At 44.0% G+C, this 20,335-nt stretch overlaps 1 protein-coding gene across 22 annotated transcripts in view; it reads right to left on the bottom strand.

Annotated features, from left to right (window-relative positions):
• Positions 1–20,335, bottom strand: part of SVIL (supervillin) — a 234,520-nt gene that overhangs the window by 95,284 nt on the left and 118,901 nt on the right. For 19 of the 22 annotated variants that reach the window (XM_057544478.1, XM_057544484.1, XM_057544479.1 and 16 more), the window contains 2 exons: positions 7,103–7,160; positions 729–820 (listed from right to left, as the gene is read on the bottom strand). Coding sequence is in view for 14 of the 22 variants with exons in the window: in XM_057544472.1 (XP_057400455.1) it covers positions 729–820; positions 7,103–7,160 (150 nt within the window). In the remaining 8 variants the exon portion in view is untranslated. The remainder of the gene's footprint in view (positions 1–728; positions 821–7,102; positions 7,161–20,335) is intronic. The other 3 variants (XM_057544481.1, XM_057544485.1, XM_057544483.1) reach the window with 1 other exon arrangement.

The raw sequence follows: 20,335 nt of genomic DNA, 5'->3' as shown, positions 1-20,335 counted from the left end.
TGGGATTGCTGGAAAAGCTGTTTCCTCTGAAGTAAGGGTTACACAGCTCATTTGGGATGAAGACAGTTTGTGAGCTGGTACTCCCCTGCGTTAGTGTTACAGTTGGTAGAAACAAAGTTCAGGTAATGTTCACATCATTTCGCGGGCAGAACTAGGCGCAGTGGGCTGGTAGCTGATGCAAATATTTGACTGCGTATGCGTCTTACCCAATGAGAATACGAATGCACCAAACGTGTGAGTACCGACTTGGGTAAGAAGAGAGATGTTCCGATGCAGTCTGCACTGCCTGCCCAGTGTGTAGCCCAGTTGGGAGCTGAAAAGTATCAAGTGTAAATGCCTTTCCTAGCTCTGGAAAGCGTCAGGGGCTGGAAGCAGTGGGAGGGGGTGGACAGATGAGAAATGGGCAAATGAGCAGAACCCACCACCCGTGGAGAAGGTGAGAGGTAGGAGACAGATGAGGTGAGGCTGATTGTAGGACCCCTCTCTCATCCTCTGCACCAGCCTCCAGTGAAAACCTGAGGATACCTAAAGTGAAAGGAGGGAACCTGTGGGAAGGTGAGGTCTAACCATGCAACAAGAGACGTCCTTTGAGGTTGATTCCTGGAAGAGACAGCAAGGTGCACAGAGGAGAGCAGAGCTGGGGGTTAGTGTAGGGGCCTCCTCCAAGAAAGTCAGGTCACACAGCACTTGCACGCCCTGTACACTTGTCAACCATCTAGAAGCCTCACCTTTAGGGAGGGCAGCTAAAAGCTGAGCATCGATTCCTCTTTTGTGGTTAGCAAGCGGTTCTTTGTCTTCAAGCAAGAACTCTTTCTGAAAGCTAAAAAATAATTCCATTAAGAAAATGTTTAGAGTCATTTTAAACCCTGCTATCTGATATGAACCAAAACAGTGCAGAACATAAAAATTATGCTACTGTTATACATAGTTAAACATGTGTGTGTAGATTACAAGTGAAAAGTTTTATTTGGGGGAGTTAATTGGTAGCTTTTTTCAATTATTTATGGTTTTGTTAATATGATTTTTGGGTGCAGCTAAATAATTACATCAGCATAGGCGGGGGTGTGGCCTAGGGGAGTAAAAACATTGCTGCGCTGGGAGTCGGATGCCTTGGCTCAGACCGACAACCTCTTCAAGAGTCACCAAGAGCTGTGCAAGCTTGGATCACTCATTCAACCTCTCTGTGCTATACCCTTCCTCAGAAAATCAGCAACTTGTCTAGGTGATCTACATGCTTTCCTCTGGGTTGAAATCAAAGTAACAAATGCCTTCAAACAAACAAGATATCAAAGCATGGTGAAGAGGTCTGAAAGGTTCATGAGAACTTGTCTGGGAAAAACAAGAAACGAAAAGGGGAGACGAAGAAAGGAACTGAGCACTTGCTTCGCACTTGCTTCGCACTTGCCTTCTACAGGAAGCGTATCCGTATCCTATCCGGGTAGGAACTAGCTTCACAAGACCCTCTGGGGTGTGAACTCCTCAGTGCTGTGCAGATGCAGGCTTAACAACCGGCTCCCTCCTCCGCCCACCCTGCCCGCCGCCCCGCAAAGCACCTGTTTGGCAGCATTTGCTGGTGGTGTAAACACTCCCCCGGCACTGCCGCTCTTCCAGCTCCCCCATGGTTCAGTGACCTATGCACATGGGCACACTCGCTGGGGGTGAGGGGTGCGAGCCGGTCCCAGCACCCCTGGAACTACTGTCAGCCTCGGCTTCCAGATCATGAAACCGTGCGAGGCTTTGCCCATGCGGCAAGAACAGTACAGGAGGCGCACATCTCGCTCCTGTGCCTACACTGTGTGCTGTCGCCCCAAGACTCGGTACCCACAAGTTCAAGGTCTCCGTGGGGACATGCCTGGAGTTCGGCGAGACAGAGCTGCTGCCTCGCAGGAAGAAAACGAACCTAGGGAAACAGGAAACTCATCTTCCTCAGCGACACGATCACCTCTGGAGAGGCGGCAATAGGCCTGTAAACACACCCAGTGCGAAGCTGACCTTCCCTGTTGATGGTCCTCTGTGCTTGTGCCTAGCAGGGGTGCATGTCCACAGAGGCCCGAGGGGAGACTGAGGAAGTGTTGTGCGTTCCACGTCAGTGTGCGCGTGGATTACCTATATCCCATACATAAACTAAATTAAATGTCAAGGATCGCCTGCACGTTCCAAAATATGGCCGTCCCATCTTCCTAGAGCCAAGCTCATCTCAAATCTTAGTTATTGCTTATAAATGTGCAATGGGAATGGATGACGAGTGCCACGTTCACATCATTCACTAAAGAGTCTTGAGAATGAGTAGTCTTTGTAAACCACACTCCAGTTGCCTTGAAGATCCTAAGACACCTGCTTAGGTCAGAAACTTGGAATTAGCCCTGACTTCTCAAGAGTGAATCGTAATGCAGAGACAGTTCTTCTCAGTGTTTTTTCAGAGGTATGATGTAGTCTAAACCTAAAAATTTAAACAACTGCAGAAAGGTACCCTACTTAAGGAATGGAACGCTATTTTAACTGACTACTTAACTGCTCGAAATATCCGGATAAAGTTCTGTACTGTCTCTGGGAAATGAAAATCTCAGGAAAAAAATCCGGTATTACAATGAAATGATGCAGCCCCTGAAATATTCAGCTCCTCTGGCCATTGACCTTGGGGTACAAATATATTATCTCATACTTTCAAAAATAAACATCTGTGTTTCTATCTTTCCCCTTTCATCTGCTCATCAAAAAGCTCAACGAAGCCACTAATAAAGACTAAGAAACTACCCCCTAGTTAAACATTTTGCTGAACTTTTACAGAGTGGGGTTCACAAGCCATCACCCTACACCCCTGGCTTCACACGCACTTACTTTCTTGAAACAAACTACAAATGTGTTTGTGCCGATGGGAAGGACAGCCTCTTACAGGTGGTCAGAAACCAATGGAAAACCAGAGCACATTAGGAAAATCTCTCTGGCCTCTTCACGTGGTTCACTGTAAATGCTGTTTCCTCCTGAATTCTCACCTCTCCTGCTTCCTTCCATCCTGGCTGAGTCCTACTCCTGGTCTGGGTCTCAGTTTAAGGTTGTTTCCTTAAGAAAGAACCCTCTGACCCAGTGTCTGTCCCACCAGAACCGAATCTATATTATGCACCTCTGTTATTTTCTCTCATGTTATCCTGTTTTCCTATTTACAGAACATATTACAAGTGTCTCATTTTAAATTGCTGATTTTTAAGAATATTTTTAAAAAATCAATAAATGTATAGGGAATGAATGAAGGAATGGCTCCAGTAAAATACTTCAAATGTCTACTATGACTCACTCTGAAGTGTTTTATGTATACATTTTACACACTGTTGATGTGATGGGGCCAAGAGCATTAGAAATACTGAGACTAATTAGAAGGGCGTGCATTTAATAACATCAGTTATAAGCTTGCTTTCTCCCTCCCTTCCTTCCTTTCTTCCTCTCCTTCTTTCTTCCTTAGAATAACATATAATTGGGAAAACATCTCTCCTTATTACCTTTGCCCACCTGGCATGCATGTATGAAAATATGTATATGTTTGCCTGCTTATGAAGTATTCCATTTTTCAAGTCTCCATCTTCGAGCTTAACTTTTCTTATTGGAATCCACATGGTCATCTTCACATTTTGTTCTTGCTTCTACTGCCTCTCTCTCCTATTTTCACCAAATGGCTGCTAACTTCTGAGGAAGCAGATGAGCAGGTGGAAAGAATAAGGAGGATGGGTCGGAACCAATGGCCCTGACTTAAGATTGTCACAGAGCTGTGACTGACGCGAGATCCCCCAAATCGGGGCTTCCCTGGTGGCGCAGTGGTTGAGAATCTGCCTGCCAATGCAGGGGACACGGGTTCGAGCCCTGGTCTGGTCTGGGAGGATCCCACATGCCGCGGAGCAGCTGGGCCCGTGAGCCACAACTACTGAGCCTGCGCGTCTGGAGCCTGTGCTCCGCAACAAGAGAGGCCGCGATAGTGAGAGGCCCGCGCACCGCGATGAAGAGTGGCCCCCGCTTGCCGCAGCTAGAGAAAGCCCTCGCACAGAAACGAAGACCCAACACAGCCAAAAATAAATAAATAAATTAAAGGTATCCTTTAAAAAAAAAAATAGGTGAAGTCTCCAGACCTACATAATAAAATCTTTATTAAAAAAAAAAAAAAAGATCCCCCAAATCAACGTGAAACCACGTTTTGAAAAAGGTCACGTCTCTGCCCTGGACTTTCGACACCCGAGGGTACTAGGCAGCAGTGAAAATGCAGGCAAGACACGCTGGTAAAGAAGTCTGGACTCTTCGTGAATGAGTAACCCCTTCTGATCATCACGGCTGGTGAGACACTTACAAAGGCCGCCCCTACCCCAAAGCCCTAACAGCACGTCCTCTTGCTTTTCTGAATCAGAGGCACCCAAGAGCAGCATTACCGGTGGGGCCCATCCTCAGCTCACACTACTGGTGACTCCAAACCTAAGCTTTGGATGCTGGGTTGCATTCTTCTTCATCGTCACCCACTCGGGGACCAGGGGTCTCTGCCTGGACAACCTCTGTGGGTCTTGGTGGGTTGCCACAGCTCCAGGTGGGATCCTCTATTTCAGCATGAAACTCTCTCTCCATATATAATGAAGACATGCTACATACAGTCTTCATTTTTTGGAATTATAATTTAAAAAGCTTCTAATATGAAGAAACACCTTTACTATGTCTTACCTACCTTCACCTCCTCTGAAATGGAGCTCACTCTTCATGACTAATTTTTTCATGCTTCTAGCTCTTTCCTTCTGCTTCAGTAATCTAAAAAGAGCTTGCCCTTTGCTTCTATGATAATTTCTTTTTTTTTAATGTGTCCCATTAACCTAGTTAAATGCCCAGCAGTAGCAACAAGGGGAAATTTTATTAAAGTGAGAGCAGGATATTCTGCTGTTATTACCTTCTATCTTTTACACAATGTGGGACACAGTATTACTATAACTGTTCAGTATCCACACAGTGAAGGGCTCCCCGACATCTGCTCACTCGTCTATTGAAGTTTAAGTTACAAGATAGGGGAGATGAAATCCATTACCTCATATTTTCACCTCTGGTGTCTGGGTGACTAGATTTCTTTGAAGGAGGCAGGTTCTTGTATTTCCAGCCCATTTTACACTTAGGAGCATAGCAAGGGGGCCACTGTTTTAATAGGTACACGTGAAATAACACCGTTTTAGAACGGCTGTGTCCTCTGAGTCCCTCTCCACTGAAGTGACCGACCTGCATTCATAGTTCACACTTTTCCTTCCCAACTCCCTTCCTGTTCTTCCATTCTCTTAGTCACTTATTAGGCCTATTACAGCTAAACCAACCTGCTAGGGACATATCGGGAATGAAGCTGCTGTGGTCTGAATGTCTGTGTTCCCCCAAATCCATAGGTTGAAATCCTGACACCCAAAGGTGATAATATTAGGAGGTGGGGCCTTTGGAAGGTGATTAGGTCATGACGGTGGAGCCCTCATGAATGAGATTAGCGCCCTTATAAAAAGAAACCCAGAGAGCTCCCTGGCCCATTCCACTAAGAGCAGATATAAGAAATTAGGGGCTTCCCTGGTGGCGCAGTGGTTGAGAATCTGCCTGCCAATGCAGGGGACAAGGGTTCAAGCCCTGGTCTGGGAAGATCCCACATGCCACGGAGCAACTGGGCCCATGCGCCACAACTACTAAGCCTGCGCGTCTGGAGCCTGTGCTCCGCAACAAGAGAGGCTGCGACAGTGAGAGGCCCACGCACCGCGATGAAGAGTGGCCCCCGCTTGCCACAACTAGAGAAAGCCCTCGCACAGAAACGAAGACCCAACACAGCCAAAAATAAATAAATAAATAAACTAATTAAAAAAAAAAAAAAAAAGAAATCAGCAGTGGGCAACCCAGAAGAGAACCCTCACCCCACCACGGTGCACCCTGATCTTGGACTTCCAGCCTCTGGATGTGAGAAATAAATTTCTATTGTTTATCAGCCACCCAGTCAACGGTAGCCTGAACAAACTAAGACATAAGCCTTAGCTTCTATTAAAAAGATGGCGAAGATGAGAAATACGGGAGATTGTGTCAAGCACTAGAAGAGTGAGATTTCACGAGTCAAGTAAGACAACCTTACTGATAACTGCCTCCTCGCCTGACACTAAGATGTGCATGCAATTCATCAAAGCTTTACCCCATCCAGTGCGTTCACAAGGTCAATGCTAACATTTTCAAATGCAGAGCCAGGCTCAGCCTGGCGAGGACAGCGGTGACACAACTGTGTATCCCAATGCTACTGAAATACAAACTTTTTAAGTAAAGAAATGATGCCTTACGTAATACATTAGGAACAAGAGCATCCGAGTGGAATGAGGGGTAGATCTGGGTTGGGTCCTTCCAGCATAATAAAGTGTATGTTGAAAGCCACACCTGGGTGTGTAAGAGATAATTATTTTGTGCCTCTACTTGAAAATCTCAAAACCTGTTAGGGATAGCGATGTACTAGGAGGCATCTGAGATACAGCTGCCTTGTTTGGTACAAACTTTAATTTTTGTATTATCTCATATCAGTTATGATGTACTGCATCAGGTAATCAAATTAGCACCCATAATATCCTGCAGCCAATGGAATTGAAGTGCAGAAAGGTTAAGAGACCAGGCAGCAAGAGCTCACCTGGACAGAGGAGTGTGTGGATGGGTGGACGGAGGGAGGTAAGGGGAGAAAAAAGGGTAGAAGGAAGGGAGAGAGGGAGGAGGAGCAGGATAGATCCTTTCTTAAAAAATGAAGAGCTCCCTTACTCGAGGGATAGATTGCAAAAAGGACATCCCATGCTTAGAGGCAGGTATGAGACAGAAAAGATAATAGCCCTTGACAAGTGTGTAATTATAGAGATACCAATAGTCGGTTTTGCAAATAGTCCCCATAAAAAGAATTAAATACAAAAAGAATCTTTGCTAGCTGAGTGTACTAAGTCAGCTCGCTTCGCATGTTTTAACAAGTCAAACTCTGGGGAAAAAACATTTTTTTTTCAAACATTTAAAACTCATGAATTAGGAATGTAGGAGAATAATTTCAAAAGCTCTTACAAATCTTCAAAACTTAAGATTCCTTGAGCAAAGACTACTTTACCTTGGAACTATTCTTTGACGCGGGAATCCAGCAAGGCTTAAGTTTTTCTTGTTCAAATCTAAGGGGAAAGAAATAATATAAGATTGAAATACCCACACAGTCAGTTACAACCAAAAAAAAAAAAAACTCCAATGGGAAAAAAAATTCTTCAGCCTCCCTTTGAGAGCATTTAAGAAAAAGGAAACCATGAACCAGAAATATGAATACAAAAAGGACACCTTTATGAAGCAAATTCCACCACATACATTTTACTTAGGCAAGTTTTTTTGGTTTTGGTTTTGGTTAACAGTAGCCAAGATACTCCATGGGTTAAAAAAAAAAAAAAATTCTGACATAGTTCAATGCTATCATTTAAATTCTCTATGGCTACAAGAGTAACTCAAAGCAATTAAATACTGAAAAACATGGATATTATCCTCAGGAAAAAAAAAAAAAAAAAGGAGCGAAAAAAATTAAACAATTTTGGTCCAGGTAACCAGGAAGGTTGAAAGTCATCACTGCCTGATATATTTGAGATGCTTTTAAAGAATGCGTGGTGGGGGGCAGGCACATGAGGGGTTGATGAACGGGGGGCGGGAACACTTCAGCTGTGTTTTTATTGCCTTCATTAAGATCTAAATAATAACGATACATCGAATTGGCCACTTATTTATTTTTGAAGACAAGACATATATTATGTAAAGACAGCTGGTAACAATCCCATCCAGCAAAAACACGCATCGAGTGAGCTGGTTAATGAAAACCAGGCACAGACAAATTTATAGCCAGCTTTGGGTAAGTAATCTGTTTTACAGGTTTTGGCATATAGCAACCGTTTGTCCACCCAGAAAACCACAATTAGACCACTTACAGAAATTCCTTCCCCCAAGGAAATTCCTTTTACTGTTTAATATTTGGGGGCAGAAGCTTGAGGAAAAGGAGGTACAAGATATACCAGATGCCGACATGTCATTAGTCATTAAAATACATCCTGAATCCCGGAATTTGGAAATTCCGACCAACTAGAGAAATACAAAAAAACGAAATGTATATTGCCAGTTAAACATCTAGGCTTTTCTGCTAATTACACAAATATCTTTGTGACATGTTTAGAAAAAGAGAACTCAGTTCAAAAAGCTATCAAAGCACAGGGAGATCAGCTCGGTGCTCTGTGTCGACCTAGATGGGTGGGATAGGGAGGGTGGGAGGGAGGTTCAAGAGGGAGGGGATATGGGGATATATGTGTGCATACGACCGATTCACTTTGGTGTACAACAGAAACTAACACAGCATTGTAAAGCAATTATACGCCAATAAAGATGTAAAAAAATAAAAGCCATCAAATATTGTAGAAGAAAATTCCTGAATCTGATGCCTCAATTGTTCAAATCACTTCCTAATCGTGCATTTGGGCTAGAAAATACTTTTATAGACAATGGCTGAATTTCCAATGTGTCATTCAAGATAACCTAAGCATTTCCTTTTGGTTCAATCAGTGAACTGAATCTGAGATGTCACTTCAGTAGTTACATTGAAAGCACATCTTTTCCTCTGGGCTCAAAAGGAAGCCACTAAAAAGACAACATTCTGTTCCAAACAGTCTCCCATGAAGATTTCGTAAAAAGACAAACACCACTGCCTACTGGAAATAATTCAGTAGATATAACATTTGGTTTAGAAAAATATTTTAGCTAAAGTACAGCACATCCAGAACTTAATCCAAAGTTTGGGCATTCCAATTTAATCTGCAGTGTTTCCTCCATAAAGGCTTTAGTGGTTTAGCAATATCTTTAACTTACAACAGAAAAAAAAAGTCATGTTTCTCAGCAATCACAAGACAAGCTAACTTATAAAGTCAATGAGACATTTAAGGTATCCTTTGAGAAAACAGAACCGTATAACAGGGGCATCCAAGATAAGATGGACGATGCAAGACAGTCACGATGTTATAAAATAGACACTTCAGTGCATTTTCCATTTCTCTCGCCTTACCTTGTTTCTCAGAGAACTTGAAAGCTCCCGAGTAGCTAGAAATCCCTGGGCTTCTGAACATGGTTGCACACAGAAAGTTCAGGGACAGAGCCTGCTCTACAGCTAATTCTCAACCAGCCACGGCCTGCGGCCCGTCTGAGCAAAACTGGGTTGAGCTTTTCACAGCGCAGGGCTACAGCAATCAGGCACTGGTGTCCTTGAGTGTATAGTAAACGAAAAGCAAGAGACTGCAGGCTAGAAAAGCTCAAACCCCGTAATCAGATTACAAGCAGAATTTAGGCCTGTGGATGCTGAAACAGACTGGATTCCAGGGATGGGACATTTATGAGGTTACTACTTCAAAGCCATGGCCGAATCACAGCTTCTGCTTAGGAGACAATGCTGTAACCTAACTACCATCGGGAGAGTCAGGACAACACCTCCCTGCCTTAAAAATAAACAAACAAATAAAAACAAAACCATACAAAGACTCTCAATGTACTGGGAAGAAGGGAAGACTCCTAAGTATTCCCAGGCCGCTCCGAGTCTGGCTTTGGCTAAGTTCAATGAAATACTTTATCGAACAGGGAGCCAAAATCCCATAGTTAAGAGTTAAGATTATGAACAACATATGAGTGAAATTGTGGGAAAAGAAAAGACAGACATTACTAGAGGTTCAAAAATTTTAATTTGAGACAGAAGCTCTTAAGTATTACTTATTCTACTGACACTGTTTATTTTATTTTTTAAAAAAACATTTTAAAATAAATTTATTTATTTATTTGTTTATTTTTGGCTGCGTTGGGTCTTCGCTGCTGCGTGCAGGCTTTCTCTAGTTGTGGCGAGCAGGGGTGACTCTTCGTTGCGGTGCGCGGGCTTCTCGTTGCAGTGGCTTCTCTTGTTGGGAGCACGGGCTCTAGCTGCACGGGCTTCAGTAGTTGTGGCACGCGGGCTCAGTAGTTGTGGCTCGCAGGCTCAGTAGTTGTGGCACACGGGCTTAACTGCTCCCCGGCATGTGGGATCTTCCCGGACCAGGGATCGAACCCGTGTCTCCTGCACTGGCAGGCGGATTCTTAACCACTGCGCCACCAGGACGTGAGAACTTCAGTTTTGTAGTAAACCCAAACCTGCTTTAAAGACATTTTTTAGAGCAGGTTTGGGTTTACTACAAAAGTGAAGTTCTCACATACTCCCCACCCCACACCCACACAGCCCTCCCCATCATCGACATCCCCCACCAGATGCCACATGTGTTACCAAGGATGAACCTTGGTAACATTGATACATCATAATCATCACAGTTTAACCACAGGGTTCGCTCTTGGTGTTGTACATTCTATGGGCTTGGACAAACATACAATGACACGTACCCATCATTTTCTCTGCCCTCAAAATCCTCTGTGCTCTGCCTATTCATCTCCCTCCCTTGGAGACCACTGATGCTTTTATGTCTCCATAGTTTTGCCTTTTCCAGAATGTCATATAGTTGGAATCATACAGTATGTAGCCTTTTCAGATAGGCTTCTTTCACTTAGTACGTAGTATGAATTTAAGGGTGCCCCATGTCTTTTCATGGCTTGACAGCTCATTTCTTTTTAGTGCTGAATAATATTCTGGGTTATAACTGGATGTAGCACAGTTTATTTATCCATTCGCCTACTGAAAGACATCTTGGTTGCTTCCAAGTTTTGGCAATTATGAATAAAGCTGCTCTAAACATCCACTGTACGTTTCTGTGTAGGCTATACATTTTCAACTCCTTTGGGTAAATACCAAAGAGTATGATTGCTGGATTATATGGTAAGAGGATGTTTAGTTTTGTCAGAAACTGCCAAAGTGGCTGCAGCATTTTGCGTTCCCACCAGCAATGATGAGAGTTCCTGTTGTTCCCCATCCTCGCCAGCATTAGGTGGTGTCAGTGCTCTGGTTTTGGCTGTTCTGATAGTCGTGTAGTGGCATCTTACTGCTGTTTTAATTTCCATTTCCCTGATGACATAGGATGTGGAGCATCTTTTCGAGGGCTTATTTGCCATCTGTATCTATTCCTTGGTGAGGTGTCTGTTCAGGTCTTTGGCCCAAATTTTATTCAGTTGTTTGTTTTCTTATTGTTGAGTTTTAAGAGTTTTTTGTATATTTTGGATAACAGTTCTTTATCAGATGCATCTTTTGCAAATATTTTCTCCTGGTCTGTGGTTTTTCTAATTCTCTTGATATTGGTCTTTCCCAGAACCGAAGTTTTTAATTTTAATGATGTTCAGCATATTAATTAATTTTTTCATGGATCGTGTCTTTGGTGCTGCATCTAACAAGGCATCACCATACCCAAGGTCATCGAGGTTTTCTCCTAGGTAATCTTCCGGCAGTTTTATAGTTTTGTGTTTTACATTTACGTTTATGATCCATTTTAAGTTATTTTCCATGCCAGGTGTAAGGTCTGTGTCTAGATTCTTTCTTTTTTTTTTTTTTTACATGTGAATGTCCAGTTGTCCCAGCACCACTGGTTGAAGAAACTATGTTTGCTCCATTGTTTTGCTTGGGAGTCTCTGCTCCTTTAAGTAAGACACAACTCCCTGTATTGGCCTGTGTCTCTAATCTTAGGGGCAGTGGTTTGCTCTTCCCAATTCTTAGGGACCCAAGAAGAACTGTTGATTTTTCAGTCTGTTCAGCTTTGTACTTGTTGTTGGGATGAAGTGGTGACTTCCGAGCTCCTTACATGCAGAACCGGAAATGCTGGAGTCTGCTGTTGATTTTTAACTGCAACGTGTAGCTGGTGGGGCTAAGCAGTGATAAGGCAACTCCAAGACAAACACGCGATAATTAGAGACTCTGACCATCTGACAGCCAAAAGGAGCACCGAAGAGAGCCTAGGACGATCGTCTCCTTTACAAGATGAGGAGGAAACAGGGGGCTAGAGAAGCAACTTGTGCTGGGTACACACTTGCTGAGTGATGGAGCTGTAGGGTCCTGAGGGGAGGGGTGGGATCGAGACATGATTTGCCCCCATTCACCAACACCCCCGCCCCGCCAAGGAGGCAGCGACCCTGAGTCTGTCCATCTTTGTATGTTTAGTACTGAACACTTACCTGCTGCATAGCTGGCCTGCAGTGAATGTTTGCTGAATGATCATAGGAAATAATGGAATACTCTTTTCCTAAAGGCTAGAGGTACCATTCTAAAATGATTTGCGTTGAATTTATATCCTGCTTTCAAACCAGACTGATTTAAACTGATTTCTAAACGACAAACTTCACTTGGAAAGGAAGACTTATACAGCAAATTCATTAAGGCGCGGCGACGGAAGGCACATTGGCCACTCCACGGGGCAGCAGTGGCATTTGGCATTTTTCCTCTACCGCTGATTACTCCAACTCTCCTAAAGTTGGGATGAAATGGCAAATAGAGCAGGTGAAAAAAACTCAGCAAGGAACAACAGAAGTGCTCTGGATAATCGAAGCAGAAACTTTATCGTCAGGCCATGGCTAAAGGAGGACCAAGAAGGCAAAGGAGCTGTAGGAAAAAGAGGAGGGGGGATTGTAGAAGCAACCGATTCTGAAAATGAATAATCAGATAGGATGGAATAATGTGTGTGTTTATAAATAACCCTTGGTAAAGAATTTAATTTATAAAGCACAGTATTTACATTCCTGAAAACTACTCTTCCTATAGTATTCTCAATTAGAATTATCCTAAGTGACTCTAAATGTTTCTTTTGAATTATTATTATGGAATAATTCTGGCTTAAATTTCTTAAATGCAATTCCAGTACAGAATAAAATGAATTTGGATATTCTCTTTAAATTGGCCATGGGATCTTCCTAGGATGACTTACCTCACCCATCAGTGAGGATACAAAGCACACAGATTTAAATACGGCTTCATGGTTGAAAAGAAAAAGCACAAAAGTCTTTATTAAACTACGGATATGCAACTTGACCTCCTATTTAAGTACCTCATCCATATGAAACCAAAAAAGACTACAAAGAAAGCTACATCTTACATCAGTAGAAAGTAGCCGTGAAATTTTTTCATTCACTCTCCAATAATTAGAAATAATAATAATTATGAATAATAATATAATTATATATTTAATAATTGTTATATTATTTTAGGCTGGCTCTTTCACACAGGGAGCTGCAAAGTAGGCAAACGTTTCCTTACATCATTCTGTAGGTGAACATGTTCTATTGATCTGAAGAGAAAGCTGTAAGTTGTGATTGTGATTTTCTTAAATTTCAGGGAGAAGATATCTTAATTTAAAACTGTGATGGTGCTGTACAGTAAGTCCCCTACAAACAAGCGAGTTCTGATCTGAGAATGCGTTCATAAGTCCAATTTGCTTGTAAGTCCAACAAAATTAGCCTCGGTACCCAACTAACACAATCAGCTATATAGTACTGTGCTGTAATAGGTTTATAATACTTCTCACGCAAATAATACATAGAAAGCAAACAAACACAAAAAATAAACATTTTTAATCTCACAGAACAGTACCTTGGAAAGTATAGTAGTGCAGTACAACAGCTGGCATACGGGGGCATGTTTGCATCTTTGAAAGTTCGCAACTTGAACATTCTTGTGTAGGGGAAGTACTGTATTTCCTTTCCAACAACATCACTGAATCACTGGTGGTGCATGAGACACACACAATTCTCTGCCACTATGTCCACTTAGAAACACTCATCTTTTCCTTTTTCAAAGGACTATAATCTGCAAAACTCAGAAGCAATTCTTTATGGAAGTAAAATATTTTATTGGATGTTTTTGAAGTTTTAATCTTGACATTAAAAAGAAATGAAGCCAATGCTTAAGTTTCCGGTAGATGAGCATGCAGAAAAGCTTTGGCACAAGGGGCATCGATGTGTGAATGGGAGGGGCGGAGGGAGGTCGCCATCGCAGGCCTGGGCACGTCGTGTCACGACGCATGGGTGGTGGCTGGAGGGGCACTAGATGACCAAGAAGGACTGCGGATGGGCCACCAAGATGCTGACGTCCCACAGTGGAATCAGTAAGACAACTGAATCAAGCCTCGGTAAATCCAAAATCTTGGAGTCTGGGAAAACTGGAGCTGAAGAGGCCTTTCTGATCACTTGGCCTTCTTTTTTATTTTTATTTTAGTTTTAAATTTTTAAAAAGTTTTATTGAAGTACAGTTGGCTTATAATGTTGTGTTTGATTTCTGCTGTACAGCAAAGTGATTCAGTTATACACATACATACATTCTTTTTCATATTCTTTTCCATTATGGTTTATCCCAGGATATTGAATATAGTTCCCTGTGCTAGTATATACTAGTATATACTAGTTTGCATCTGCTAAACCCCAAACTCCCAATCCATCCCTCCCCCCTTGGCAACCACCAGTCTGTTCTCTATGTCTGTGAATCTGTTTCTGTTTAGTAGATAAGTTCATTTGAGTCATATTTTAGGTTCCACGTATAAGTGATATCATATGGTATTTGTCTTTTTCTTTCTGACTTACTTCGCTTTGTTGATAATCTCTTGGTCCATCCATGTTGCTGCAAATGGTATTATTTCATTCTTTTTTATGGCTGAGTAGTATTCCACTGTGTATATATACATACCCCGCATCTTCTTTATCCATTCCTCTGTCGACGGACATTTAGGTTGTTTCCATGTCTTGGCTATTGTAAATAGAGCTACTACGAACACAGCGGTGCATGTATCTTTTTAAATTACAGTTTTGTCCAGATATATGCTCAGGAGTAGGACTGCAGGATTGCAGGGTAGCTCTGTTTTTAGTTTTTTGAGGACGCTCCGTGCTGTTCTCCGCAGCAGCTGCACCAGCTGACATTTCCACACCTGCCTTTCTTCTTGCACAATGTTAGAGCACTGTCTCAGGATCACACAGCTCATGGTGTGGCAATGCCAGGCTGGAAGTCCACACCCTCTCACTCTCCACAGGAGAGTCCCACATTAGCCTGGGCACAAAAGAACGGGGGCCACTGCTGTAAACTCGTCCTAGATTGAGGTCATGGTGTCCCCCAGGCCGAGAGCCCGGGTGGCCTTAATTGGCAAAAAGATCAGTCTGATCCCAAGAAGAGGAGGCAAGCCAGCTGCTGGTTGCTTTTTACAAATCTCACATGACTTCCTGGTCTGGCTTTGGTGCCACAGATATTCATCAAGACCAGGGCTGACTCCAGACACGAGTAACTAGGGCATATCTGAGACCCAAAGCAAAGACAAGCCAGTGTGCCTGGTGTGGGTGAGCGTCACGAACCAAGTAGGCGGCTGGTAAGTCTCTGATTCCTCCTCCCCTTCCCAAGGCCCTCACCTCATGGCAGAAGGACAAGGTACGGATGTTATTAGCAACTTTAAAGAGTGTATAAAACAATGACTCAGGAATTCTACTTCTGGAAATGCACCCAAGGAAGGAGGAGAAGGATAGTTACCATAGTTGTGTTTATACATGTATAAAGCTGGAACCAGCCCACACAGGGGGACATGGAGAAGAATAGGTAAACAAATCACACAAGAAAACCAGATCTGAAACTCCATTGGTGATTTGAACATTTTTCATGATATGTGAGATACACACACACACAGACCTTATCAGAAAGACAATAAACATCCCAAAGCATTAATTATCTCCCAACTCAGAGATGACTCTCTCCATGTTTTCCCCTCTCTATTTCCAAAGTTTCCACAATAGGCATGAATGACTTCTATAATTACCAAAACAATTAAGTACAAATAAAGATGAAGGTAATAGGTCCTTCTGAGATCCCAAGGCTTAGAACTGGCCTAAAAATCCAGGGCAAAATCATGATCGGAAGTGTGCCCATGGGCCGACGGCACAAGGTCAAACTGCCCATTTCTTCTAAGCCTACTGTAAGCATTTCTTGGCTATAAATAAAGCTGACCCAGAGATTGGCCAACGCCCTCAATGACATGCAACACAGGCTTTCTCAAACTTAACCCCGTGGGCCCTCCTTCTAAAGTCGTCTTGTCTTTCCTAAAATGTAAGGATATTACGGGGAGCATGAATATGAATGCTGGGGCAGAGACAGGAAGAAAAGGTCAAAGATTCTCCAGGGATGTCTCGTAATGGAAAAACCCAGGGAGATGATTCTTGTTGTATAGCTGTGGATAATGTCACTAGAAGGCCAGGTAAGAAGGGTCACCTCCTCCATTGCCAAGGTCAAAAGATAAGGTGTCGGATGACAAAGGGTGAAGGTGTTAAACCCTGAGGGAGTGTGCGTGGTCATGGCCGCGGCTAGACTGAGGAGCCGGGGGTGGGGGGGGGGGGTCCTGTGGAGGGCTCTGGCTGATGACATTCACGCATCCCCGCAGGACAAGGGGCAGCTGTTCTTTAGGAGTCATCACCATGGTGGACGAAACGGAAACAGAGCCAGTGAAAAGGGAAAGAGCCAAATATTCCAACTGGCAACTAGCCATTTTTCTACCATACCCGGTGGGATGATGGGCAGAGGTGGGGAAGACCTGGCCAGCTTGCTGACAGTACGGTGGGGTGGGCGCAGCGCTGAGTGCCCTGGGGCAGCGGTCCCCAACCTTTCTGGCACCGGCGACTGGTTTCACGGAAGACAATTTTTCCTTGGCCGGAGTCAGGAGGCAATGGTTTCGGGATGATTCGAGCGCATTACATTTACTGTGCACTTTATTTCTATTATTATTACACTGTAATATATAACGAAATAATTATAGAATTCACCACAATGCTGACAGGAGGCGGTAACGCGGGCGATGGGGAGCGGCCGTGGATACAGATGAAGCTTCGCTCGCTCACCCGCCGCTCACCTCCTGCTGTGCGGCCTGGTTCCTAACAGGCCAGGGACCGCTACCGGTCCGTGACCCGGGGGTTGGGCACCCCTGCTCTAGGGCGCTAACTCATGTGGTCCTCTCTAGGAGAGCCTACTAGTATCGCCCCCTGCAGATGAGAAAACTGAGATACGGTGTGATCTGGGGGAAATATGCAAGCCTAGATTGACCCTTTAAAACGCATCTCTAAAGGCAAGACAGCCATTCACTGGGCAGGCAGCCAAAATAAAATCAAAGAGGGAAATACAAAGGTGAGGTCATGACCCAGCGAGAAAATGATGCGGAGGCGCCCTGAACACTGGGACGAGTTATTTAATCCACGCAGGGATCTACACGCTGAAAAGTCCCGCGGGCACAGGGCACAGGGCACAGGGCACAGGGCAGTGCGACGGCACCCTGCGTTTCTTACCGTGCTCCCTGAATTGCAACTGGGGCAGCCCCAGACCACAGGAGAGTGACCTGACATTTAAGGCAACACAGGCCGGTGTGAAATGGTGACTAACGATTGTCCGAATACACACTATTGTGAGTTATCAGTGCGTTTCTAAAATTAAGAAGTACCACACGATTTTAATGAAATCTCCCATAAGTTACTAAAGTCGATGGCTGGGCTGACATGCCAAAGTGAAGGATGTATTTTTACAGCCTGCGAAAGGAGTATTCTGTATGCTAGCAGCAGCTGTAAATGGTATTCTCATTTTCTCTAGTGGATTTTATTTATGTGCATAGACTCTTAATCCGGGGCAGAATTGCCGGCCATGAGGTAATCCCATCAGCAGGGAGACCGTTTGGGCCCTTTCATTTCCCTTTTATCACATACTGGTTATTCATACATTCCAGATTCCTCATTTTAGTGTGCATTGTGAAATGCTCTGTAAATTTTGGTTAGTGGAAATATTTAGGGCAAGTCTGCAAATAAAATTTGGTGTTGTGTGATTATGTAAGGTAATTTAATACAGGCCATGTATGCAGAGATGAAAAAGCAAAAGTACTTTCAACAATAAGAAATATTACCACTCACAGATATTTCTTTATCAGATGTGTTGAAAGAACCATGCCAGTCTTGCTATATTCAAGAATTCTTTTTTAAAGAAAAGGCCTATTGCAATCTCTCAAAAGACTTATTAATGCTTTACATTAAATGTTCAAACAAGTAATGTTAACATCTGTTGTGAGAATTTAATCATTTGAACTTCTGGCCGATTTTGAATCTATAGCTAGTGAATCTTGCTGGAAAACAATCCAACGAGCTTAGACAGGATAATCCACTGTTTCCAGAGCAAGAGAAAAATAGACAAAGGTCAGTTTCGTGTTTAAGATATACACTGAAATATACAGTGGAATATTATTCAGCCTTAAAAAATGGCATTCTGACACATGCTATGAACACGTGTCATAGATGAACCTTGAAGACCTCATGTTCAATGAAACAAGCCAGACACAAAAGGACAAACCTTGCATGATGCCACAGAGAAGAGGTAAAAGCAGAAGAGTCAAGTGTATAGACACAGAAAGGAGAGTGTGGTCACCCGGGACTAGGGGGAGAGGATGCTGGGAGTTCGTGTTTAATGGAACAAAGTCAGTTGGGGAAGAAAGAAAGTCCTGGAGGTGGATGGTGATGATGGCTGTATAACAATGTGAATGTGCTTAAGGCCCCTGAACAGTGCCCTTCAAAACGGTTAAAGTGGGGGGCTTCCCTGGTGGCGCAGTGGTTAAGAATCTGCCTGCCGATGCAGGGGACACGGGTTCGAGCCCTGGTCTGGGAAGATTCCACATGCTGCGGAGCAACTAGGCCCGTGAGCCGCAACTGCTGAGCCTGCGCTCTAGAGCCCGCAAGCCACAACTACTGAGCCCGTGAGCCACAGCTACTGAGCCCACGTGCCACAACTACTGAAGCCCGAGCACCTACAGCCCGTGCTCCGCACCAAGAGAAGCCACCGCAATGAGAAGCCTGTGCACTGCAACGAAAAAAAGCAGCCCCCGCTTGCCGCAACTAGAGAAAGCCTGCACGCAGCAACGAAGACCCAACGCAGCCAAAAATAAAATTTAAAAAAAGAAAAGAAAAAAAATTATTAAAAAATGGTTAAAGTGGTAAATTTTGTGTTATGTATATTTTACCACAATTTAAAAAAATGTACACTGTAGGTGAAGCACAGACAGACACAAAATGTAGGCAGGTGCTGGACATCCAGGGCACAGTTCCCCTGAAGGGCAGGGGACCAAAGACAGATGCTGACCCGGGTCGGGGAGACACCAAGGATGCTTCTGACCTGTTAGGGCACCAACACACAAAGGGTCCTTACGTGGTGATGTGATGAATAAATGGACACTTAGGTGTTTACTGTATAAAATCTGAAGCTATCTCCTAGAACATCATAAGGTGCAGGCACCCTTTCTTTAGAGCAGCAGGGGCCCAAGCCCCATCTCACTGAGGGGGATACCCCATCACAGGGGAAGGACGCAGACATGATTACAATGATCCAGGGAAGTCGGAGAACGCCAATCGCTCAATACCCACTAGTGGATGGTTTTCACATGAACAGAAAGCTAGGAAATATTGAATCATCAGATAGGAGAATTTTTTACGAGTCTAAAAATCCAGATGGCAGACAAGTAAACATGTAAAATCGCTGTTGATATCTGATAGATCCTAACTGTTCAGAGTTATGCCGGAGTGACTGGAAGGAAACAGCTCTGAGTAGAAGAATTTCTGGGCTTCCTTGTCCTCAGAAGGGCATCTTAATAAAAGCAATGCCATGGCCACCTCCACAACAATACTCAGTGTGAAAACCCAAGAAAAATGCAGCAATCTGCCATTCCCAGTGCAGTTTCCCAAAGGTTATGTTACCTGGTACCCCAAAGACCTTACCTAGAGTCTCAAAACAGGTTCCAATGCATTTGCTGGTTGATTGGGGCTGGGGGGAAGAGGGATGTCAGTGACACCTGACTGTTCATGGTGGTTTTTCCCTTGGGCAACAGTCACCGAGAAAGCAGATCCTGTGCTCACAAATTGAGTGGCAATGGAAGGTCATGACAAAGATGTCGAAGACATATTCTACTCTGCTCGCAGAAATGACTAAAGATATATTTACACTTCTGAGTCAGTTTCACACCTGATAAAAGGCAAATGATGCCAAACGTGGGTGCCCCTCAGAGTCATGTGGGGTGCTTGTTAAAAATGAAGGCCCTCCTCCCTTCCCTGGAGGTCCAGTGGTTAAGACTCTGTGCTTCCGGGGCTTCCCTGGTGGCGCAGGGGTTGAGAATCCGCCTGCCAAGGCAGGGGACATGGGTTCGATCCCTGGTCTGGGAAGATCCCACATGCTGTGGAGCAACTAAGCCCATGCACCACAACTACTGAACCTGCGCTCTAGAGCCCGCAAGCCACAACTACTGAGCCTGCGCTCTAGAGCCCGCAAGCCACAACTACTGAGCCCGCGTGCCACAACTACTGAAGCCCGCGTGCCTAGAGCCCGTGCTCTGCAACAAGA

The sequence above is a fragment of the Balaenoptera acutorostrata genome, chromosome 3, assembly GCF_949987535.1.
Source record: "Balaenoptera acutorostrata chromosome 3, mBalAcu1.1, whole genome shotgun sequence".
In the NCBI taxonomy this organism is placed as follows: domain Eukaryota; kingdom Metazoa; phylum Chordata; class Mammalia; order Artiodactyla; family Balaenopteridae; genus Balaenoptera; species Balaenoptera acutorostrata.
Note: the sequence above shows the minus strand (reverse complement) of the source record. Positions and strands in the feature narration are given on the sequence as shown.